The sequence below is a fragment of the Aotus nancymaae genome, unplaced genomic scaffold (genome assembly GCF_030222135.1).
Source record: "Aotus nancymaae isolate 86718 unplaced genomic scaffold, 86718_ANA_hifiasm-v0.15.2.pri h1tg000036l, whole genome shotgun sequence".
NCBI lineage: Eukaryota > Metazoa > Chordata > Mammalia > Primates > Aotidae > Aotus > Aotus nancymaae.
In genome coordinates, this window is record NW_026988450.1 from 71,502,941 (window position 1) to 71,529,231 (window position 26,291).

At 38.9% G+C, this 26,291-nt stretch overlaps 1 protein-coding gene across 5 annotated transcripts in view; it reads left to right on the forward strand.

The window, feature by feature from the left end:
• TBC1D31 (TBC1 domain family member 31) overlaps window positions 1–26,291 on the forward strand; it is a 75,852-nt gene that overhangs the window by 7,800 nt on the left and 41,761 nt on the right. For all 5 annotated transcript variants that reach the window (XM_064384559.1, XM_021673621.2, XM_064384560.1 and 2 more), the window contains exons 3-7: window positions 2,176–2,291; window positions 5,809–5,987; window positions 15,423–15,574; window positions 19,137–19,296; window positions 22,314–22,514. In XM_064384559.1, the coding sequence (XP_064240629.1) occupies window positions 2,176–2,291; window positions 5,809–5,987; window positions 15,423–15,574; window positions 19,137–19,296; window positions 22,314–22,514 (808 nt within the window). The remainder of the gene's footprint in view (window positions 1–2,175; window positions 2,292–5,808; window positions 5,988–15,422; window positions 15,575–19,136; window positions 19,297–22,313; window positions 22,515–26,291) is intronic.

Genomic DNA, 26,291 nt, shown 5'->3' on the forward strand with positions numbered 1-26,291 from the left:
TGGCATGGTCTGCCACCCTTCACTAAAAACATCTGGTGCTGAGCTGAGCAGTTAGTGGCAGAGCTGACTGAGACTTAAAATCAGGCTTGATCATAAAGCCTACTATACTGGGCTCCCTCAAAGTCTTCCTAATTGTTCAATCCATTGGTCTCTTTTCAGTTCTCATTTTACTAAAACACTACATACTCTTATCTTCCCATCCTCCCTGAAATTCTTTTCTTTGGCTTCATGGTACAGCTCTGCTGAATTTTCTGCCTCTGTGATCATTTTTCCCCTTGTTTTACTGACTCCTCTTCCAGTGCCTGCCCTTTGAGTGTTCTGCTCCCCAGACAGTCTGTCTTTGGCTTACTTCCATATTTCAGCTACTCTTTTTGATAATCTCATCACCATCAAGCCTCAGGCTTCATCTGCCATGTAAACACTTTGACTTAGACCTACTTCTGCTACTACTACCTACTAGGAATCTAGATTGGGCTCTCCAGGAGCCACTAGCTTGCATGTAACTCTTGAGCCCTTGAAAAGTGACAGGTCCAAACTGAGACATGAAGCATGTGTAAAATTAAAATACACACTGGTTGCAACAGCTGGGGCTGCATTAAAAAAAAAAAAATACACACTGGATTTTGATGACTTAATGTGATAAAAAGTATAAAATATCTCAATTTTTAATTGATTAAATATTGAAATAATGTTTTAGAAACATGTTGAGTTAATAAAGTATATTAGTCTGTTCTCACACTAATAAAGACATACCTGAGACTGGGTAATTTATAAAGAAAAAGAAGTTTAGGCCGGGTATGCTGGCTCACGCCTATAATCCCAGTACTTTGAGAGGGTGAAGTGAGCAGATCACCTGAGGTTGGGAGTTCGAGACCAGCCTGACCAACATGGAGAAACCCCATCTCTACTGAAAATAAAAAAATAAATAAATAAAAAATTAGCCAGGCATGGTGGCGCATGCCTATAATCCCAGGTACTTGGTTGGCTGAGGCAGGAGAATCACCCAAACCTGAGAGACAGAGGTTACAGTGTGCTGAGATCACACCATTGTACTCCAGCCTGGGCAACAAGAATGAAACTCCCATCTCAAAAAAAATAATAAAGAAAGAAAGTAAAAGAAAAGAAAAGAAAAAAAGAAGTTTAATGGACTCACAGTTCCATGTAGCTGGGGAGGCCTCACAACCATGGTGGAAGGCAAAGGCACTTCTTACAGGGTGGTGGCAAGAGAGAAATGAAGACCAAGGGAAAGGGGTTTCCCCTTATAAAACCCTCACATCTCGTGAGACTTATTCACTCCCACTAGAACAGTAAGGGGAAACCGCCCCCATGATTCAGTTGTCTCCCACTGTATCCCTTAACAACAGGTGGGAATTATGGGAGCCACAATTCAAGATGAGATTTGGGTGGGCACAGAGCCAAAGCATATCATATATTATTAAGATTAATTTTACCTGCTGCTTCTTACTTTTCTAAGATGGTCCTAGAAAAAATTTAAATTACATATGTAGCCCACGTTCTATTTTTTTCAGACAACACGACTCTAGATTAGTTTCACCAGGGCCTTAAACAAAATGTTTAAAGGCAGATTTATTATTTCCTAGCCCCAAACTTATTCCTCTTTTGCCCAAGTTCAAAAGCTTGTTTTTTTGTAAATTAAACTCTAGCTGTGTGCCCAGTACTCTACTGAGCACTCAACATGTATTATTTCATTTAGTCATCACGACAACTTTGTATCTATTCTTATCTTCATTTTACACAAGAGTGAGTCCTGATTCCCCCTCTTCAGTCCATGTTTAATGCATAGGGAGTCTCTGCTTGGCTTCTGAAACCTCCCCTATTTGTGCTCCCATATCTCTGGCTGAGATTTTCTGTAGTAACTTTCTTAGTGATCTTTATTCCTCATGCCTCCATCCATTTGCCATTGCTGCCAGATCATGTTCCTAAAACGCATACCTGATTGTGATTCTGCTCTGCTAAACACTTAAAATGGTTTCCTATTCTGGTAACATCCAACCTCCTTAATATGGCACATAGCACCCTTCATAATCTATTTTTGGCCTAAAATGGTAGCTCATTTTTCTGGGTTTCATTTTCTTCATCTCTAAGGACTCCTTCCATGTGGAATTTATAATTATTGGAAGAATTTCTGATACTAATGCAATGATCTCTTAATAGGTTCAATCTTGTTCAGCGAACAGCACAAGCTTGCACAGCTCTGGCCTTTAATCTTCGTAGAAAATCTGAATTCCTTGTGGCATTAGCTGATTATTCTATTAAATGTTTTGATACAGGTAAGAAGTTCTCCTATTTTTCTTTTGAAGCAGAGTAAAATATAGACTGAAGAACTGCAAGAAGTTTACCAATCTGTACAGCTTGAGGGAGCAGTCCCCTGACTGCCCTCCCTTCAGACACTGGGTGTGAGCTGGGGGTCCTAGGAGCAGCCTCACTTTATTTAGATCAGTTGACTACAAAGTCAGGGTTTCTGACTACTGTCAGGTTTGATAATTCACTACAACAACTCACAGAACTCAGGAAAGCACTATACTTAATGATGAGAGTTTTAATATAGCAAACAGATACAAAGTGTAAGTAGCCTAAGGAAGAGAGGCATGGAGTGGAATCTGGGAGGCTTCCGAAAGGGAAACCTCCATTGTCCTCAGGGCCGCATTGCCCTCCCAGATAACACTCCCAGCACTGATGCATGGCTGGCCATCTGCACCAAGCACTATTGACACAGGGAGTCAACCCAAGCTTTGGTGTCAAGGGTTGTTACTGAGGCTCCATTACATAGGCATGATTGATTGGATTATTCCCCACGTGGCCGGACTCAATTTCCAGCCCTCTTCTCCTCCTAAGAAGTTAATCTGATGTCACCTGCTCCCAAAGCCCCAAACTTCTAATCACGTGGTTGACCTTTCTTGTGTGGCCATCTCGAACTTTGAGTCTTCTTAGCATAAATATCTGGTATAATGTGAGAGACCTGCCAGGAATAACAAAGACACTCCTAAGTCAGGGGTTTAGAGTTTACCTCCCAGGAGCCTAAACAGAAGCCAGACCTCTCTGTAGAGGTCAAATTCCTTACCACACAGGTACAGTATCTTTTTTTAATATAGCCTGTGTATTTTATACCACATTATGTTTTTAAATTAAGAACATAGAGTTCTGTAGACCAAACCTATTACTCTTAAAAAAAGAGATCCCAATTGTATTTTTTTCTTATTAATATAATCAGTGTGTTACAATATTCGGCGGATGTGTAAATAATAATAGTAAAAATACTGATAGCTAACGCGTAGTGTTTACTCTTTACCAGGGACTTTCTATGAGTTTATACACATTAATTAATTTTAATCATCATGACCCACAGAGATGAATACTGTTATCCCCATTTTGCCGATGAGGAAACTGAGGCACATGGGTAACTTAATCAGAGTTCCATAGTTTATAAGCAGTGGAGCGAGGATTCCAAGCCTAGGTGGACTGTTTGCAGAGTCACTGCTCTTAATCACTGTACTACACTCTCCTTCTACATACAAAGAAAAAAAACAGCAATTCTGCAGTAATGCCTAGAGACATAGTGTTTTAATGATGGGACTCTCTCTTTCCAATCTGTTTTCTATATATACACTTTTTTAATATTCTAACAAATGCATACTTATCCTATCTGTATTGTTTTGTGAGATAATTGTACCTCATTAAACTTCATATAGTGTATCTAAAATCAATACCTAACATTCCACTGTATAGATGTTTACCATAATTTTTTAACCTATTACCTATTGCTGGACTTTTAAACTGTTTTCTGTTTTTGGTGTTACAAACATTGCTGTGACAAAATATCTGAAAAATGAAGTCTTTATAACTCACCCTTCTATTTTTCTCTTTTTCTTCCTTGTTCCGTGTTCTCATAGTTTCTTCTGCTTTACGGAACCCCCACCACAAAACTCCTTCCTTAGATACTGTCTCCCTCCTTCTTTCCCCTGTCTGCCAAATTCTGCTTCTTCGCAGTATCCATTGATGAATTCTGACTCCTGCTTCCCTTACCCCATGCTACTGAGACTTCTGTCTCCAAGGTCCTCAGTAACTCTAACCCCTGATTGTTTAAGTCATCTTTACACCTTGCATCCTGCTTCTCTACAGCATTTAACAATTGAGATTATGTTGAAAGTGTTTTGTTTTGTTTGGTTTTAGTTTTGATTCTATTACCTTGGTTCTCCTCCTGTCTTTCCAACTGCTTCTTAATCATGTCTCCTGCATTCTTTCAGTGGTTCCTCAACTTTTGGATTTTTGACCCAATTAAAAAAGTGGAAGAACTCACATAGCTTGTCAACTTCTAATGTTGCTAATTGACATTGGAAAAAAATACAGTTTCATAAAACAAGGGATTTTCTTTCAATATAAACAGGGAGTGACATAATACAGACGAAGGGGTAGTTAGTACTTTAAATTTGACTTTATGAAAAACTCACTACATTGTATTTTTCTCTTTCACTGAAGACCAATGGAAAATGTATCATCAACTAATGCCAGACTTCAGAATAGTATTTGGAAACCATTGCTGTTTCCCTAAGGGATTTGTCTGTTTCTCTGTCTTCAGTTTCGACCTACTTTGTAGCTTAATGTTTCCCAAATATATATCTTGCTTTCTGACTGTTCTCAAGTTCCCTCTTTCTGAGGGTGGGGGAAATTCTGATCATAAAAGTAAAACATGCCTACTGTAGAAAACTTGGAAATATTCAGAAAAGTGTAAAAGAAAATAAAAATCACCTACACTTTTACTCCCAGTGATAATTATCATGAATAGTTTTTGGTGTTTTCCCTACCAGACTCTTTTCTCTGCTTACACAGGTACCACACAAGCACCTCAGAATCAAGTTTAAAAGCCAAATGTATTATCATTATCTCACACTGATAAATCTGCTCCTCCTCATGTATTTGTTATTACTATTATTTTCTTATTTTTTTAGAGATAGAGTTTTGTCATGTTACCCAGGCTGGTCTCAAATTCCTAGACTGAAGTGATTCACCTGCCTCAGCCTCCCAAGGTGCTGGGATTACAGGCATGAGCCACCACCTGGCCCCTCCTTGTGTATTTCTTACATCCACTCACAGTATCACCATCTGCTTAAATAATGGAGCTGGAACCACTGGAGCCTTCACTTCTCTTATATCTCAGGACATCAACTTGATCACTAATATTTTTGGTTTTTCTCCGGAGTAGCTCTTGAATTTGTTCTTTTCTCCATTGCCACTTAGTTTAGGCCCTCCGATACATCTCCTGCCGGGATTATTACAGCAGCATATAAACATACAAGAGAAACAAGTCTTTCATGTCCAGTCTCTTCCTCTCCACCACATATCCTCAAAGTGCTCTTTCTAAAACACAGACTAGATGTCTTTTACATACAATTATTACCCACAAGAGAAAGCCCAAACTCACTGGCATCAGTTTTTGAGGTTATTCTTCATCAAAGCCTTTGTCAGCCTTGTCTGTGGATGCCTCCATGATAGAGATGTTGTTAACATGTCCCATTGTACACTTCATCAGCTAGCAACAAACTTCCATTTTTGTGGATGTTAATGGAGGTGCCTCATGTAATACCTAACCACCCATTGGATCAGTTCATCTATGGTGTTTATCTGTAGTGTTATTTCTAGATGTATAGTGTTTTACCTGGGTAACAATTTTGTTTTTTATCACAGTCACCAAGGAGCTAGTTAGCTGGATGAGAGGACATGAATTATCTGTAATGTTATTTCTAGATGTATAGTGTTTTACCTGGGTAACAATTTTGTTTTTTATCACAGTCACCAAGGAGCTAGTTAGCTGGATGAGAGGACATGAATCATCAGTATTTTCAATCTCTGTGCATGCATCAGGGAAATATGCCATCACTACTTCTTCTGATACAGCACAATTATGGGACTTGGATACCTTTCAGAGAAAAAGAAAGCTGAATATTCGCCAGTCTGTGGGTATACAGAAGGTCAGTGAGGGGGGACATCTTGGCCTGTTGTGCTTCTCGGGCTAGTTTCTTGGTCAGCAGGATGTATAGATGATGTAAGAGTAACGATTCACTTCGTCCTTGTAGCTCTGTAACTCAGCAACAAGCAAAGCAAAGTGGCCAACACAAAGATGCTGCCTTTAGCTACAATTTATAACTTAGCTCTTTTTTAAAATTATAGCAAGTAACATTCAGCTCTCCTAAGGTGAAAGTTGTTTAGTTGATTGGTTTTGTTTTCGTTTTTAACCTTCTGACATTTTGTTATGAAAAATTTGAAATATGCAGATTTGTGAGAATTTTTGGAACACATGTTTACTCAACATCTAGATTCTACCATTAACATGTTACTGTACTACCCTTTCCTATACATGGTACTATTCTCTCTTATAGGTTTATCCATCTTTCTTTTTTGTTTGTTTGTTTCGGGACAGAGTCTCTCTGTCTCCCAGGCTGAAGGACAGTAACGTGATCTTAGCTTACTGCGACCTCTGCCTCCCAGGTTCAAGCGATTCTCCTGCCTCAACCTTCCAAGTAGCTGGGAACATAGGCATGCGCCACCACGCCCAGCTAATTTTTGTGTTTTTGGTAGAGACAGAGTTTCATCGTGTTGGCCAGGCTGGTCTCAAACTCTTGACCTCAAGTGATCCACCTATCTCAGCCTCCCAAAGTGCTGGGATTACAGATGTGAGCCACCACTCACCCAGCTGCTCTATCCATCTTTCTGTTCCTCTGTTCGTTGAGAGAGAGAGAGAGAGAGTGTGTGTGTGTGTGTGTGTGTGTGTGTGTGTGTATGTGTTCTGAAACAGGTCTTGTTCTGTCACCCAGGCTGCAGTGTAGTGTTGCAATCATAGCTCACTGCAGCTTTGGGTTCAAGTGATCCTCCTGCCTCAGCCTCCCATGTAGCTGGGACCATAGGTGTGTGCCACCATGCCCAGCTAATTTTTAACTTTTGTATAGAGACAAGGTCTTGCTATGTTGCCCAGGCTGGTCTCAAACTCCTGGGCTCAAGCAATCCTCTTGCCTCGGCCTCCCAAAGTGCTGGGATTACAGGCATGAGCCACCACACCCAACTGTGTATGTGTTTTAAAGCAAACTTCCGTCATCATTGTACTTCCCTGTAAATACTTAAGCCTGCACTTAATTTACTAGGGTTCAATATTTGTTGATGTAAAATTTACATCAAATGAAATATGTAAGTCTTAGGTATTCATTTGTTAAATTTCACAAATACACACACCTGTGTAATCTGTGCAGATGTAGCATTGCCATTATCCCAGAAAGTTCCATTGTATCCCTCCCTGGGTGAGCCCACTCTGATGCTTTCCCACCATAGATTAGCGTTGCCTATTCTAAAATTTCATATAAACAGAACTATACAATAATAGTCCATTTAAGGCTTTTTTCACTCAGTATAATGTTGAGATCCATCCATCCATCCTTATTATATTTATTAGTAGTTTGTTCTTTCTTATTGCTGTTTAGAATTCCATTGTTTAAATATACCACCTTTTAAAAATCCATTTCTTTTGTTTTTTCTAACCATGTAGAAACATATGGTATATGAGCCTCCAGTTGTACTCTTGTTCTGAGTACACAAATGTCCCAGTTTGGTTCTGTCATTTCTTTTTACAGACAAGCCACTTAACCAACCTCTTTGGGCTTCCGTTTCCTGAACAGGAACATGGGTCTGTGATAACTACCTTACCAGGGCTGGTGAGAAAATGAGATAAAATAAATAATCCATGTCACGGGCTTGGCAGTGTGCCAGGCCCTTCTATAGTAGCTCCCATTGTTATTTTGTCCCTTATGTCCTCTGGCTGTCATCCCCTATGCTTTCCTATATGACATCCAAACTGGTCTCTTTCATAGGGTTTCCACACTGCTGGTCCCTCCTCCCTCCTTACCACACCCAGTGACCTTCCCATTTTCTCCACCTAGTCACCCTTTCTTCAGTTGTGATGATAGCTACTGAAACCTTTGCTACCATTTCAGGCATTGTATTCATAACTTTCATACATTATCTCGTCTCAGTTCTGACACTACCTCAATGAAGTGGGCAGTGTTTGTTGTTTCCCAAACACAGACACAGCGATCTGGAGATGAAGCACGGCCAGCTGCAAGTGCCAGAGCTGGCAGGGTGTGAAGCCAGGGTGGAGTCTTTCTGTAGAGTCAGGCCTCCGCAGTCCTGGGATGGAGTCAAGGAGACTTTGGCTGTCCCACCCTTTTTCAGTGCCCCGGTGACCCTTCTTCCTCCAAGCCCGGCATCTCTTCAGCTCTAGGGGTCTGTCTGTGACTTCCACCCTAAGTGCCTGCATCGCACTTTGTGTCACGATGATGTGACATTGTCCACGTCATCAATTCTCCCTCCCTCTCTCCCCTTTCTTCTTCCTCCCTGTTCTATTTTTTTTTTCTTTGAGAGGGAGTCTGGTTCTGTCACTCAGGCTGGAGTGAAGTAGCATGATCTCGGCCCACTGCAACCTCTGCTTCCTAGATTCAAGCGATTCTTGTGTCTCAGCCTCCTCAGTACCTTGGGATTACAGTCATGCACCACGACAGCAGGTTTTTTTGGATTTTTTTTTTTTTGAGATGGAGTCTCACTGTCGCCATGCTGGAGGGCAGTGGCCTGATCTCGGCTCATTGCAACCTCCACCTCCCAGGTTCAAGCGATTCTTCTGCCTCAGCCTCCCGAGTAGCTGGGATTACAGGCATGCGCTACCACGCCCAGCTAATTTTTGTATTTTTAGTAGAGACAGGGTTTCACCACGTTGGCCAGGATGGTCTTGATCTCTTGACCTCGTAATCCACCCACCTTGGCCTCCCAAAGTGTTGGGATTACAGGCATGAGCCACCGCGCCTGGCCCTAATTTTTGTATTTTTAGTAGAGACGGGGTTTTGTCATGTTGGCCAGGCTGGTCTCAAATTCCTGGCCTCAAGTGATCCACCCGCCTGGTCTCCCAAAGTGCTGGGATTATAGGTGTGAGCTACCGCACCCAGCCTGGGTTCCAGTTCTGTGCCAGGCTTTGGTGTTCAAAATGTTAGGAGTAGAGAAGTCAGGGGAGGATAGAATTATAGGTCTTTCCTCTTGAAAGCTTTCTGTTTGGCTGATTTTATTCAAATGAACACGCAGGCCCAGTTCCTCAAACCACTTCAAATGTGGCATTGCTAGGTTGTTTTAGTCCAAGGAAGACCCTGTCTACTTGATGCCCACCATCTTTTGCTTTTAAGGTTTTTTTCCTTTCTATTTCATTAGCTAAATCCTATTTTCAGGAGTATCTGAGTCTCTCGCGTGATTAGTTATTTTGCTTCAGGTTATACGTGCAGTACTACTTTTAATATCTAGGTTATTAACATGAACAGCTAACAATGCATGTCAACCAAAAATTTACGTTGTAGTCTCCATGGAAATCCCAGAGTTCTTTAATGTGCTTTTAATAATTAAAAAGAGATAAAAGTTGTGCCAGCTTATTCATTAGGGAGTTAGGCCAATGTCTTAATAGGTCTTTTCTTCTTTAATTGCTACTTAAATTTTGAATTTTAAGTTTCAAAGAAGAGAACATTGGGAATTGAACCCACAATGGAAACAGTTATGAAACAATGACACATGACACAAAAACCATCTGTTCTTTTCACTATGAAATTAAAATCAGTATATGCTGAATAGTTGCCAATGCTAACCTTGCTTGGACATTTAGACATTTTAGTTTAAAAGTAGGACTGTGGAAAATGTATGTGTAGTGTGATGTGTGCATATAGTATATTAATGTTAGTGCTGTAAGAATCAAATTAAATGTGAAAATGTATGTATAGTGTGATGTGTGCTTATAGTAAACTGTTCTAAAATAATAAAACAGGACCAGGCGTGGTGGCTTATTCCTGTAATCCCAGCACTTTGGGACGTTGAGGTGGGTGGATTACCTGAGGTCAGGAGTTCGAGAACAGCCTGGCCAACATGGTAAAACCCCATCTCTACTAAAAATACAAAAATTAGCCGGGCATGGTGGCGCACGCCTGTAATCCCAGCTAGTGGGGAGGCTGAAGCAAGGGAATCACTTGACAGGAGGCAGAGGCTGCAGTGAGCCGAGATCGTGCCATTGCACTCAGCCTGGGCAACAGAGCAAGACTTGGTCTCAAAAAATAATAATAGTAATAAAATAGAAAAATTTGCTGATAACTTAGCAATAAATTTATAGTTATGGTCTAAGTTATCAGCAGATTTTTCTATTTTTTTCTTTGAGACTGAGTTTCATTCTTGTTGCCCAGGCTGGAGTGCAATGGGGCGATCTCGGCTCACTGCAACCTTCACCTCCTGGGTTCAGGCAATTCTCCTGCCTTAGCCTCTCAAGTAATTAGGATTACAGGCATGCACCACCATGTCCGGCTAATTTTGTATCTTTTTAGTAGAGATGGGGTTTCTCCATTTTGGTCAGGCTAGTGTCAAACTCCCAACCTTGGATGATCCACCCACCTCAGCCTCCCAAAGTGCTGGGATTACAGGCATGAGCCACTATGCCTGGCTCAGCAAATTTTTCTTAAAGGACCAGTAAATAATTTTTAACTTTGCAGTTCAAGAGCAAAATTATATAACTATTCAGAATGTAATGTAACAATTTAAAACCAGGTACCCAGCTACTCTGAAAGCTAGGGTGAGAGAATCCCCTGAGCCCAAGAATTCAAGACCAAGATGGGTAACACAGTGAGACCCATCTTGGGAAAAAAAAAAATAAAGTGACCATTCTTAGCTCCTGGACTGTACAAAGACTGGAGATGGGTCAGGTGATGACCACTTTTGTTGAAAACAGGAAATAACTGTAAACTTAATATTAAAGTAAAATGTTAGGTTTTTTGTTTTCGTTTTTGTTTTTTGAGACAAAGTCTCACTCTGTCGCCCAGGCTGGAGTGCAGTGACACGATCTTGGCTCACTGCAACCTCCGCCTCCCAGGTTCAGGCAAGTCTCCTGCCTCAGCCTCCTGAGTAGCTGGGGTTACAGGTGTGTACCACCACGCCCAGCTAATTTTGTATTTTTAGTAGAGATGAGATTTCACCATGTTGGTCAGGCTGGTCTCGAACTCCTGACCTCGTGATCCACCCGCTTCGGCCTCCCAGAGTGCTGGGATTACATGCCCAGCCGACGTTAGTTTTTTAAAAAGTTTTTTTTTTCCCATGACACAGCCCTCAAGAGATTCTGAGAAGATGTGCCCCTGAAAACGTTAATTCTTATCAAATTCTTACTAAACTCATATTTTTATTACAGATTCTGATTCTATATTTTAAATAGAACTTTATTTATTTGTTTTGATGACACATGAGGCCCTTAAAGTGACTGGCTTTGGGTCTTTTGTTACGGATTTCATTTTATGATGTCTCTTTTAATTTCACATTGTCTCCCACTTTTTTTCTCTTGACATCGATTTTTTGGAGCGATCAGATCAGTTATCTTAGAAAATGCCCCACATTCTGGAGTTGTGTTTTCTGTTTCATCAGTGTTGTTTAACTTGTCTGTCTTTTACCCGCATTTTCTGTAAACTAGACGTTACATCTAAAGGCTTGAGTAGATGCATGCTAAACATTTTTGACAAACTATTCACCGTATGTGTAGGATAAAAACAGTCACAAATACAGGTTGAGCATTCCCAGTTCAAAAATCTGAAATCCCAAATGCTCCAAAATTGGAAACATTTTGAGAGCCAGCATGATGCTCAGATATTAAGCTCAAAGGAAATGCTCATTGCAACATTTCAGATTTCAGATTTTCAGATTAGGTGTACTCAGCTGGTAAATACAATGCAAATATTCCAAAGTCCAAAAAAATCCAGAGCATTTCTTGTTCCACACATTTTGCATAAGGAATCCTCAGCCTGTAGTACCTCCCTCAGGGTGGGTTTCAGCATTGAGTGTGATAATCTATACAAAGTTAGTACAGTGCTGGTTATGTAGTAAGTGCTTGGTAAAATTGCAACTGTTGCTGTCAAGCCTATTATAGGACTATCTCAGTGCAATTAGATAATTTTCTTAAAAAGCTGTGGGGTGCTAGGTATGTTGTCTCATGCCTGTAATCCCAACACTTTAAGAGGCAGGCTGACTTTAAGAGGCACGAGAATCATTTGGGAGATTCCACTGGGCCCAGGAGTTTGAGACCAGCCTGGGCAACATGGCAAAACCTTGTCTCTACAAAAGAATACAAAAACTAGACGAGTGTGGTGGTAGGCGCCTGTAGTCCCAGTTACTTGAGATGGGGAAGCACAAGAATCGCTTGAACCTAGGACGCCGAGGTTGCAGTGAGCCAAGATCACACCACTGTGCTGCAGCCTGGGCGACAGAGCGAGCTCCTGTCTCAAAAAAATAAAACTGTAGGGTAACTGTTATTTATTCATTTTTTGGCTACATTATATTAACAATTCAGAAACCCAAGGTGTTCAAATAACTCAGTGGCAAAATGCAGTCTGACCTCAATTCATTTGGCAGCAAAATCTGAACTGAATTGACACGAGGCTGAAATATTAATAGATTTGAGTATGGGGTGTTGCCCAGGTTTCTGGGGGTTCTACATAATGTTATAGAATATACATCATACTACCTATCTAAAATTGGAAACCTGAATTCTGAAACACATCTGGCCCCAAGGGTGTCAGAAAAGGAGCTATGGATCTTTGATTTCAGAGTGTCTTCAAAGAACCTACCACTCTAACCTCTTTTCCACTGATTTTTGTAAGCAGTAATAGTAGTAATTAGTAGTAATAGTAATAGATACCAGTTGTTCAGTATGTTCCATGAACCTCGCATTTTAAATAGTTATTTTAAAGCTTTAATCCTAAAGAGTAGATACTATTATCCCCATTTTACAAGAAAGGAAACCAAAGTTCAGAAATATTAAGTAATTTGTCCAGAAATATTAAGTAATTTGTTCAGTATCACATAGTTTAGAAGAGAGTTGCAGTTCAATTTCAAACCTATCTTTATCTAAAGCCTTCTTTATCTAAAGCCTTACTACTTCTCAAGTAAACCAGTTATACCTCTTCAAATTAGTACATTTTTATTCTTTTGTTGATGCTTGGAGGTAAGATATTTAGCTTATTAGTTAGGGATTTTGGAATCTCCAGGATTTGTGATTATTGTAGTTCAGTAGGTATCAGAAAAGGCTTTGTGATGGATATCAGAAAACATCTAATAAAGAGTGTTTTGCTGAACTTAGTTCAGCCAGTGTATCCAGGACACTCACTAAATTTCTGCCAAATAATACATTTGATTATTGATACATTGCTAATATTACTATCCTAAACTCTTTAAACCTTGAAAAAGGGCCAGGCACAGTGGCTGACACCTGTAATCCCAGCACTTTGGGAGGCCAAGGCAGGTGGGTCACTTGAGGCCAGGAGTTCTAGACCAGTCTGGCCAACATAGTGAAACCCTGTCTCTACTAAAATATATAAAAAATTGGCTGGGGGTGGTAGCATGTGCTGTAGTCCCAGCTGCTTGGGAGGCTGAGGCACAAGAATCGCTTGGGAGATTCTGGTGAGCCCAGATTGAGCCACTGCACTCCAGCCTGGGTGACAGAGGGAGACTGTCTCAAAATAAATAAAACAAACAAACAAACCTATCTTGAAAAAGGTTCATCTGCCTCCTAAAACTAAATTGGAAAGCTTAGGATTTTTGTATTCTGCAAGGAAAAACTGCAGCCCCCTCCTTGAACCTAACCTCCCAAAAAGCATATTTTGTAATGTTTTGAAGTTTTTCCTAAGGTTTTTATATTTCTCAAGAGATGACACTATCTAAATAATAATGACATGCTTCATTAGGAACAATTTTATAATCATTAAAATCTGGCAATTAAAATCACAAATCTCATAATGAATAATCATGTAGGCAATAATCTATCACAGCTATTCTGCCAAAATAGCAGTTGATGCTCATTAACTTTTAAGCTTTTGCTTTTCCCTGTAGGAATACACTTTATTACTTTTCCAAAAAAATGACTGCTAATTATAATAAGAATTTTCTTAAGTCACTTTTTGACATCAGTTTTGAAACAGTGATTTAATGCATTCATTATAGATCATAGAAATCTATAAGGCCTTCATATTGTAAATCTTCCTAACAGTGAATCTGATAGCAGAAGATCTACCAGAGATTGTCTTTAGCAAAATGAGCCAAGGAAGTAGTGAGGAGCTTGATCAGGCCCTTGCCTGATCTGTCAGTATCTGCTGTAGTTGAGTTAGTATTTTTTATTGTCTTAGTGGCATTAATCCTGAGTAGATTATTTTAATTAACCAGTATGTTCTATAGTGCATTATATATGTGTGTGTTTTATACAGAAGACACACAATATTATATTCGAGGCCACTGAAACTTTTATGAGAAAATATTGATTAATTTCCATTAATAATTTTTTGTTAACAAAAGTAAGCATTCTTAATGCTTATGTAATAGAAAATGGAAATTAGGAGAATAAAATAATGAGGTTTTCAACTTTGCTGTCAGTTTCATTCTCAGTTGTCTGTTAAATAACCCGAATCTCTAATAAGATAGGGTTACATATGTGTTTTCAACTTTTTACTCTTATAAAAAATGCTTAACATACACTTATCTTAAAACACTTTGCCCATTATTCCCAAAGGACTTTTTTTTTTTTCTGGAGATGGAGTTTCTCTCCTGTCACCCAGGCTGGAGTGCACTGGCAAAATCTCAGCTCACTGCAACCTCCACCTCCCAGGTTCATGCCTCAGCCTCTGGAGTAACTGGGATTACAGGCGCCTATTACCATGGCTGGCTAATTTTTGTATTTTTAGTAGAAACGGGGCTTCACCATGTTGGCCAGGCTGGTCTCAAACCCTTGACCTTAAGTGATCTACCTGTCCCAGCCTCCCAAAGTGCTGGGATTACAGGTGTGAGCCACTGCACCTGGCCAGTGTGCTTTATTTTTTTATTTTTTATTTTTTTTATTTTTTTATTTTTAGAGACAGGGTTTCACTATGTTGGCCAGGCTGGTCTCAATCTCCTGATCTCAGGTGATCTGCCCTCCTTGGCCTCCCAAAGTGCTGGGATTACAGGCGTGAGCCACCACGCCCAACCGAGTGTGCTTTATTTTTAAAGTAAAATTGATATTCAAAATTATATCTTGTTTTCATTTAACTCTTTAATAACATTAGGTGAAATTTTTTAAACTGTCATTTAGAATTTTGTGACTTGCCTAGTCCTTATAGTATACCTAGTTTTTGTTTAAGGGTTTTTTTTTTTTTTTTTTTAGTTAATAATAATTTATGAAATAATCAGTATTATCCCTTGTCATATATTAGAAATGTTTTTTTCTCCAGCTTAAGAAAAGAGTATTTTAATAAAGAAAAATAACTACTTGTATAATTTTAAATTTAAAGAGTGCTATTAACCTTATGTAAAAACTACCTTTTGCTATTTCTCCTTAGGTTTTCTTTCTACCATTAAGTAATACCATCCTCAGCTGTTTTAAAGATAATTCCATTTTTGCCTGGGAATGTGACACACTTTTTTGCAAGTATCAACTGCCAGCTCCACCCGAAAGCTCTAGTATATTATACAAAGTGTTTGCTGTGACCAGGTAATGTGCGTTTTAAGACACTAAGAATATTTAAGAAATTTAATTTCTAGTAAAAAATTATAAATTTTCATTTAGTTTTTATTCAGTATTTTTTTGTCATATTTAAAAAGTTACTTTCAAATTTAGATATGGTCTGCTTACCTTTTGTTTATTGTGCAAAATATCAAATATACACAAAATAGAAAAATACATGAACCCCTAAGTAATTTGTTTTTGCTTTTGTTTTATGTTGTTTTATTTATACCAACCTTTCCTCCATCAGAGCCCCTAAATATTTCCATAAGCTACAGTAATCATCAATGAATGGCCATTTCTATTTTTATCAATAACTTCACCTACTGCTTTACTGCATTGTTTGAAGCAAAGCCTAAGCATATAATTTTATCCATAAATATTTCAGTTTATCTTTGAAAGATAAGGGCCCTTTTGAAAACATAACCAGAGGATTATAACACTCTTTAAAAATTAATAAGAATGTCTTAATGTTGTCATATAGCTAGTTATTGTTGAAACTTCCTTAATTTGTCTAATAACTGGTTTTTATCATTGATTTGTTTAAGAAGCAAAACAAGGTTCACACATTGTATTTTGTTGATTTATTCGTCTTTTGTTTTTTCCTTTTAGTTTATTCATTAAATAACTAGTCATTTCTCCTTTAGAGTTTTCTGTAGTCTGGATTTTCCTCTTTGTCTTCACATGCTGTTGTTTAATATGATCCTCCGTTATCTGTATTTTTCCTGTACACTGGTTATACCTGTATTTCTTAAAAACTGGAGGCTTGATCTGATTTAAGGACAAGAAGGCATTATAGGTGGTTTGTGTACTTTCATCAGGAACATCGTAGAACAGTTTCTTGTTTGATGTCTGTAGCCATTGGTGATCATTACCTAGATCCAGTACAGCCTTAGAAGTTAGCAAAATGGGGCAGTTCTAATTCTCTCATTTCTTCTTCGCTTATTAACTAGAAACCTTCTGTAGAAAGAAATGTCCTCTCATCAACCCTTTGGTCATTTTGATGTACAGTTGTAAAGGAAAAGCAGGATAAATGCTTAATTTTCCCCTCTTTTTTCTTAAACTAATTTTCAAAGGAATGAATTGGTTTATTGGCATCTTTCAAAGGTGGCCAACGAAGTTTTTTTATCTTTAATCTTTGTAAACTCATAGGCTTAGAGTAGTTGACGTGCTTTTTGTTTGTTTGTTTGCTTCTTACAAAGGAAGTTTATTAGAATTTTAAACAATGTATACATGATGGAATCATTCTAACAGCACATCTGTTTACTGCTTACAATTCCAACCAATTTCGGTTCTCTGATATCTAATGACAAGAGTGAAGGCCTGTTAAAGTTTTTTGCACCAGTAAAACCCACAGCTCAAAATTGTGGGAGTGATTAACTGAGCCAGAGGCCTTCATTCACATGTTTACCATGTTAAAATACCACACAGTGTTTTCTTAAAAGATTAACCACCTGTGAACCAATTAACATTGGCATTAAGATTTAAACAAACTGTTAGGCACAGGATTAGATCAGGCATACCCTGTGGTTCCCTAGTCGAGTCACACAAATCCCCCAGTTTTTTTTTTTTTTTTGAGGCATAGTTTTGCTCTTGCTGCCCAGTCTGCAGTGCAATGGCGCAATCTCGGCTCACCGCAACCTCTACCTCCCAGGTTCAAGCGATTCTCCTGCCTTAGCCTCCTGAGTAGCTGGGATTATAGGCATGCGCCACCACGCCTGGCTAATTTTGTATGTTTAGTAGAGATGGGTTTCTCTATGTTGGTCAGGCTGGTCTCGAACTCCCAACCTCAAGGTGATCCACCCTCCTGGCCTCCCAAAGTACTGGGATTACAAGTGTGAGCCACCATGCCCAACCAAATCCCCAAATATTTTAGCCTGTCGCTGTTTACGTGTTTTAATATATTGCTGTTGTCATTCTTAGAGATGTTTCAGTTCTCTCATCTTTGACTAGTAGGATCCTCTTTGAGTTGGCTTTGGCATCCTTTTAGTACAACTTCAGTTGCCTGTGATAGCTTTGGTGCTTTCTGGTATGACAAGATGTTCCAAGCTTATCTTGTACAATTCCTGCCCTAACCCTGGAATTAGCCATTTCTCTAAAGAGTCTAGGTTCTTTCTGTGGGAAATGGTATTTCAAGACCCTAATCTGGATGCTAGGGGTTCTCATTTTGACTGGGCTGATCATTGTTTCTAGCCTTGTTAGGGGAAAGCGCTACGAAATAGATGTTAATTCCTCTCTTCTCTCACCCTGTTCTTCTAAGTCATCAGTAAATCCCATCAACTCAGCCAAACTATGTATTGAATTGGTCAATTCGTTTTTATTCATTGCTGTGGTTATTACCCTAATCCAAGCTACCCTAGCCTCTTTTAGACTGTTATAATAGCCTTTTTATTTGTTCTCCCTGTTTTCAATCTCATTTCCTATAGTCATTCTCTGCACAGCAGATCAAGTGGTTTTTGTAAATCAGTAAGTCAGATCATGTCACTTTCCTATTTAACCTCCTTCATCACTTAGAGTAGAATCCAACCCCCAACTCCTAATTTCCCCCGAGGCCTTCTGTCATCTGGCCTAGGCCTTCCTCACTTCATCTCCTTTCCTTCCTCTTGGTCTGCTCTAGCCACATCTGAGTATAGCAGTGTGTTTCATATAGCAGTGCACTTGAGTAACCTCATAACTGGCTATTCCAGCCAGTCTGGAATACCGATCAGGATAAAATTCTTCCTCCAGATCATCCCATGACTGGCCTATTTGTGTTATTCAGGTAGCAGATCGGATCCTTTCCCAGCTTTCATCACTTTTTTTATACTTCTGTATAGAACTCATCACCGGCTCTGATCAAGTTCATCTATTTCTTTGTTTGCCTTCCTCTAGACTGAAAATCCTGTAAGAGCAGGATTACTTGACTTGTGCAGTCTTAACTGACTGTGTCCCTGGCTTCTGGAACCATGGCTGGCTTATAGCAGAGACTTGAAACATAATCATAGTATTATCACACTTTTTAAAAATTAATAAGTCCTTTATAAGTTTTTGTTGAATGAATGAGCAATGGCCTTGCAAGTCAAAACAACTTATTCTTTTTGTACTTTATTAAGGTAGCTTTCTTTGAGCAGGAAGAAAGTTTGGGCTGTTTTGTTTTTTCATATAGCCATCTGCCATCAATTCTGTACAACTGTATGTGAAATATAGAAAGTTGGAATAGTGATAAGTGACTTTGAGATTATGCTATAAAATGTAAGTGTTAGGTAGAAAACCCACAATCAGGTCATTAAACAAGTGTTTGTTAAACTGGTGCCTTACAGCACAGTAGGCAAAAAATATATACTATAAATCTGAGCTGTCCGTGCAATTATTTAAATTAATACAAATTCAATAAAATTTAAAAATAATGTCCTCATTAGCATTAGCCACATTTCAGGTGCTCAATAATCACGTGTGACTAGTGTGACCATATTGGATAGCATAGAAACAGCACATTTCTGTCATCACAGAAAGTTCTTTTGGACACTGCTGCTATAAACGGTTAAACCTGTTTTACATTTTTGTTACGTAGAGATGGCCGAATCCTGGCTGCTGGAGGCAAGTCAAATCATCTTCATTTGTGGTGCTTGGAAGCTAGACAGCTCTTTAGAATTATCCAGATGCCCACTAAAGTTCGAGCCATTCGCCATCTAGAATTTCTTCCTGATAGTTTTGATGCTGGTTCTAATCAGGTTAGTAACATAAATGTAGGGCGCTGTACTTTTAAAGAAAGAAGGAATCCATCTCTGAACTGTATTAACTCTTAATTATTTAACTTACACCCTGGCTGTTACGAGAATTTGAAATTATAAATATGTTATTTTTGTGAAGAGTCCAGAATTGAAAAAAATTTCAAAATCTTGTATTCTTTATACTATTGACAGTTTGCCCTTTTTATAAAATCAACATACTATATGTTGTACTTTATGGTATGCAGTGAGCTTTATTTAGCACGTTATTTTTCATTTGATCTTTAATTCTTTGAGCATAGGCAGGAAAGGTATTCTCCCCATTTTGCAGATTATAACACTAATACCTAGAAACATGGACTTTCCAACATTCCTATTAATTGTAAGGATTAAAGATTGGACTAGAACTAAAAGTTTTTCATTGTGTTCTTCTATTTACCCTAACTGGTTGCTCACTCCTGTGAAACATGTTTTTATTGGTACCTTTCCTTAGTTTACAAAGCACTTCTTCCCCCATCCCCCTCCACTTATTCCTTTTTAAGAGTTGAGTTCTGTCAGACCTTAACTTCCTTATTTCAAATAGACTGTCATAGATTTTGTATTTTAAGAGATTAGGTGTATGTTTTATGTATGTATGTATGTATGTATACATATGCATATATGTATGTATCATGTCTATTTTACTTATGTTTTTGATTAGGTAATATATTCACATGGTTGAAAACATAAAATGGCAAACAGCGGGAAGTCTGTCACGCCTTTCTACCATTTGTCTAGTTGTTCATCCCTCTCCCCATATACACTGTTGTTATATATAGTGTTATGTTCTTCCCATTATTTTATGCAGCCTCGTACCTTTTATTCTTTGTTTTTTTGTTGTTGTTTTGAGATGGAGTCTAGCTCTGTGTCCCAGTTTGGAGTGCAGTGGCGCAATCTCGGGTCACTGCAACCTCCGCCTCCCGGGCTCAAGCAATTCTCCTCAATCTCCCGAGTAGCTGGGACTACAGGCATGCACCACCATGCTTGGCTAATTTTTGTATGTTTAGTAAAGATGGAATTTAACCATATTGGCCAGGCTGGTCTCAAACTCCTGACCTCAAGTGATCCACCCGTCTCAGCCTCCCAAAGTGCTGGGATTGTAGATGTGAGCCATTGCACACAGTCTACCTTTTATTCTTAAGTTGGAAATTGTTCTATATCAATGCAGAACTTCTTTATTTTTTTACAGCTGTGTAGCGTTGCAGTTTATTTTTTTGAACAGTCTCCTATTGGCACTTAACCTGTTTTTAGTCCTTTTCTATTACAAATACTGCTGCACTGAATAACTTTTCACAAGTGTCATTTCACACATCTTTTTCATAGGGTAAAATCCCAGAGTTGAAATAGTGGCTTAGAGGTTATGTGCATCTGTAATTTGGGTAGATCTTGCCCAGATGACTTCCAGAGGAGTTGCATCAACTGCAGATGAGGGGCTTTGCTTTCTACAAGCCAACCAACAGAAGAACTTTATAGAGTTACCTCCAAACTGCCTTTTACAGTCTTCCTTATGATAAGTGACATTAGCATTTCAAACAAGCACATGGTGGCATCGCTTACCAGCCACTGGCACTGGGAAGAGAACCTGCACTTAGACGAGGCAGCACGGGGGTTTACTTGCTTAAACTTTTTAAGTACATGTTTCTAATTTTTGAAATTATGAGTTAAATTTTAAACTATTTTTCCCCCTTAAAAGACTAGCTTCCCTCCTACCCCTCTACCCTTGCAACTCACAGCCTCTCCATTCTCCAAATGTTAGTTAAAATATTTGCTGAAAACAGGCAGACAGTGGGGAGCCTCAATGGGAGTGATAAGTTTGTGTGGGGGCAGCAGGACTGACGTTAGCTCCTACTAGCTATGGAAAGGGTACAGGAAGGCAAACCCTCCACCCTCCTTGTTTTTGATAGCCCTTGTGGTGAAAGTTAGGAACTGTCTTAGTCTGTTGTGTGCTACTGTACTGGAATACCACAGACTGGGTAAGTTATAAGCAATATAAGTTTATTTCTCATAGTTCTGGAGGCTGGGAAGTCCAAGATTTAGAGGTTGGCATCTTTTGAAGGCCTTTGTTCTCTGTCATAATATAGTAGAAGGCATCATATGGGTGAGAGAGGGAGGGAGGAATGAGAGGGGACAAGAGGGAACCAAACTCATCCTTTTATACCAAACCCAGTCCCACAATAGTACCATTAATCCTTTCATGAGGGCAGAGCCCTGATGCCCTGATCTCCTCTCTTTAGGCCCTATCTGTCAGCACTGTTGCATTGAGGATTACGTTTCCAATACTTGCTGTTGGAGAGACACATGAAAATTATGGCATTGTCTAATCCTCTCTGTCCCCCATATATGTCATCAGTGGGCATGATCTGCCTGTGGGAAAGGTTGATTCTTCGGGCACCTTTCCATAGTCCACCACGATGAGTTTCTTGCTGATTCTGGTTAGAGCCAGGGCATAATCAACATGTGCCATAAGTTGTTATTTTTAAATATATAATATCAGGCCGAGCACAGTGACTCACACCTGTAATCCCAGCACTTTGGGAGGCCAAGATGGGTGGATCTCCTGACTTCAGGAGTTTGAGAGCAGCCTGGCCAACATGGTAAAACCCCATCTCTATCAAAAACACAAAAGTTAGCCAGGTGTGGTGGTGCACACTTGTAATTCCAGCTACTTAGGACGCTGAGGCTAGAGAATTGCTTGAATCCAGGAGGTGGAGGTTGCAGTGAGTGGAGATCATGCCATTGCACTCCAGCCTGGGCAACAAGAGTGAAACTCCATCTAAAAAATGATAATAATAATAATAAAATAAAATATATAACATCTTACTGAGAATAGAATTTTCCCTTAAAATACACACACACACACACACACACACACACACACACACAAACATTGCATACATATAAAGGTATGTATATAGTTTGACTTTCAGACATTTGACTATCACGTTTTTAGGAATTTATGGGGTTTTTTTCCCTACTCTTAGGTTCTTGGAGTACTAAGTCAAGATGGTATTATGAGATTTATCAATACACAGACTTGTAAACTGCTCTTTGAGATTGGGAGCCTTGATGAAGGAATTAGCTCATCAGTAATTAGCCCCCATGGACGGTACATTGCATCTATTCTGGAAAATGGAAGTCTAAACATATACTCAGTTCAGGCTTTAACACAAGAAATAAATAAGGTATGTATGTATGATCAAGTAATCAACATCAAAGTAAACAACCGGCTTTGTAAAAACACTTAAATATTGTATCATCAAGAATAAAATCCTGATGCTGCTATTTCTAACTTAGCTGGAACTTACCATTTTTCTGCATGTATTTTGTTGCTCTTACTCCCAAAGCCACATCTCTGGCCTTGATTTGTCACATATGCTCCATTCTTAAATTGCTGCCTTTCTGGGGGACATCTCTGTTTGATGTCTCTCTCTCATTTGAGGTGTTACTTGTTATCTCCTTCCCATGAGTTCTTCAATCCTGGTTTCTTCATTTTTGTCTCACGTTTTCTTCCCGTCTCGTAGGCTAGAAACCTTAAAGCTCTGTGACTTCCTATCCCTTTATTTCCTAAATCCAGTCAATACCAAGTCATGTAACTTCTTAAATTTGAAATATCTATAAATGTGCTGCCTGTTCTCCACCTCCATAATTGCTGTCCTTGTATTAGTCTTCATTAACTACTCTAGACTAACAGCAATTTAAAGAAATATCTTAAACTTAGGCCAGGCATGGTGGCTTATGCCTGTAATCCCAGCACTTTGGGAGGCTGAGGCAGGTGGATCACCTGAGGTCATGAGTTGGAGACCAGCCTGACCAACATGGAGAAACCCTGTCTTTACTAAAAATACAAAATTAGCTAGGCGTGGTAGCGGGTGCCTATAATCCCAGCTACTTGGGAGGCTGAGGGAGGAGAATTGCTTAAACCCAGGAGGCAGAGGTAGCGGTGAGCTGAGACCAAGCCATTGCACTCGAGCCTGGGCTGCAAGAGCGAAACTCTGCCTCAGAAAGAAAGAGACAGAGAGAGGGAGGGAGGAAAGGAAAGGAAAGAAAAAGAAAGATCTTAAACTCGAAGGAAGGAAGGAAGGGAGGGAGGGAGGAAGGAAGGGAAAGAAAGGAGAGGAGAGGACTGGAGGGGAGGGGAAGGGAGGAAAGATCTTAAACTCGGCCCTCTGTGCCTGACATGCCCATCCTTCCATCTTCTAAAATAATTCATTATCATTTCTTAACTAATGTCACTTTAGTGCTTCCTTCCTGTGTTTGTTGAATTAAGTCCAGGCCCTTCTGCCTGGCTCTCAGTGTTCTCTCTAATCTCGTCTACCTATCTAACTTACTTCCTCCAACTTATAACTTCCCTCATTATCCCCCATAGCCACCATCTTTATTTCTGCATCTGTTCACACCATTCATTTCACTAAAATGCACACCTCACTCCTCTTCTCTGCTTATCTAAAATTGCCCCAGCTAACAAGTCATCGTCCGTGTGTCTTCCGGTCTGGAACAGCACCATAGTGGCCCTCACAGAGACTTTGATGATCACCTGGTCTCACCCTTTTATTTTACACAGGAAGAAGTTCATTCTCAACTTAATCACATAGCTAGTAACTAGCAGTTCTGCGTGTTCCAGTTCTTCCAAGATCACATGAGATTGGGCACATTTGAAGTAGTATGGCCGTAGATGGTGTTCTGATTCCTAATACCTTCTGTTTTTTATATGCCTCCTCCTTTTTGTTTTCTTTATCTTTTTAAAAAAATTATGCAAGTAGTTGTGTCTCATTGCAGAAAAAAAAAGAATATACAGAATAGCAAATAGGGAAATACAAATCACTGAAAGCCTCTCCACACCATTCTCAGATGGTTCTGATTTATACTTTCCCAATTTCTTTTCTATGTGTGTAAATATATAGTCGCTCCTCATTATTTGTGCATTCTATACATGAGAATTCTCCTACTCACTAAAATTTATTTGCAACTTCAAAATTAATACTTGCAGTGCGTTCATGGTCGTTCAGGGACATGCACAGAGCACTGGAAAATTTGAGTCACCTGATACCCTTTCTCCCTGCTGAAGTCAAACAAGGCAACACTCCGTCTTATTTCAGCTCTCATAGTTTAAACAAGTATCCTATTTGTCGTCTACTTAATGCCTTTTTTTTTTTTTTTTTTTGCATTTTGAGACTTCTTGTTAAGATTTTACTGTTTAAAGTGGTCCCCAAGCATAGCGCCGAAGCACTATTTATTGTTTCTAAACACGGGAGGCTGCGGCATACCTTACAGAGAAAATAGGTGTGTTAGGTAGACTCATTCAGGAATGAGTTGTAGTGCTATTAGCTGTGAGTTCAGTGATAACAAATCAATGATATGAATTAAATAAGATGTCTGTAAACAGGAATACATAGAACAAGGTTATGCATTGAATGGTTAATGAGGCTCTCAGGAACTGGACTCCATGTTTCCCCAGGAGCAGTGTTTCAGTATTCACTAATTGACGATTCATGGTGACTTTATAGAACCACTGCAAATAGTGAGAATTCACTGTATATATATGTTTGTGTGTGCGTGCAGGTACACGTGTGTGTGTGTATACATACATTTTCTCTAAACGTAGGATTATACTCTGCTGCTCTTTTGCTCTTTATATCATTATATATACTATATATATTTAATTATAATATATGTGATATATTAATTAAGTTTTTAAAATGTATTAATATCTGCTCTTAGAGAGTTTTCAGCCTCTTTGAATAGTCAGTTTTACAGTACTAGCTAAACCTTCATAGAGGCAGGCAGAGATCTGAGAAAAACTATGGTAAGAGTGAGTCGTTTAGTTCCTTTCTGCTTGTTATCTGTTGAGCAAATTGAGATCACATGAATAGAAAAGCTAGCTTAGAAGTAGAATGATCTTATTTTTTGGACACATTACCAATAGCATCTGTCTTTTGGCTGTTCCGGCCTACATTAATGTTCAGCTCTCTATTCTCTATAAATCTAACTCACCTTTGTCCCATTCTTACCAGTTTTATTTTCTTGTCATCAGAGAATTTCTGGTATTGTGGTAATAGAGTAAATGAATTCTTATGTGTTGAAGGTTTAATACTACAAAGGTATGTCAAATCAGGCCGTTCTCAGGTTCTTTTTGGGAGGTTATACTTATGGTAGAGGATAAGGCTCAAACGGGAAATTGTGACATTAGATGGAAATTTTAATAAAAATTTAGAAGAATGGATTGAAGTCAAAAAATAGTTTAAGGATTTTAAAGAGGGTAATATTCATAAGTCAGACCACTATTAATCTCATCCCATAGATGAAGTAAAGAATTGAATCATAAACTATAAATGGTCATTGTGCTTGAATTGTATTTAGAACTTAGAAAGCCTGAGTTACCTTATTTGCTCACTTCCTTTGAAGAACGAAGATCTTTTGATTTCAAAGAGAATATTATTTATGGAGAAAATGTTCTAGTGAGTAATGTTACTTTAAGTAAATTGAAGTTGTTTGGGTTTTTCTCCCCCTTTGAAGGTCCCCATAAAGATGAAGGTATAGATTCTAAGTCACATTGTCTGAACTGTTTAAGCTGTTGATACAATAAGGAAATAATACAGATTGCTAAGCAGATTAAAACATTCAGCCAAGGGATAGAGAGGCAGAGGTTTCGTGCTTCTAGAAGAAAGTCATTTGACAGTTTCCTCTTAGCCCAGAGAATATTAGGGTACTTCTGTCAAAATTCTAGAGGGCCATACTTCTAACTGTGCCTTTTTTTGCCATGGATAATAATCACCATACTAACTTTATCATGTATGTGTAAACATGGTTTGGTATTAAATGATTTAAGATCGGCTTTCAAGGAATAATTATATTTATTTCTGTTGTTAATCATGTATATTATGTTCTTCAAAGGAATTCAGCAGAAATTTGCTTTGATTTTTTTGGTCAAAGCAAATGTTCCTAGACATTTTGCTTAGTTT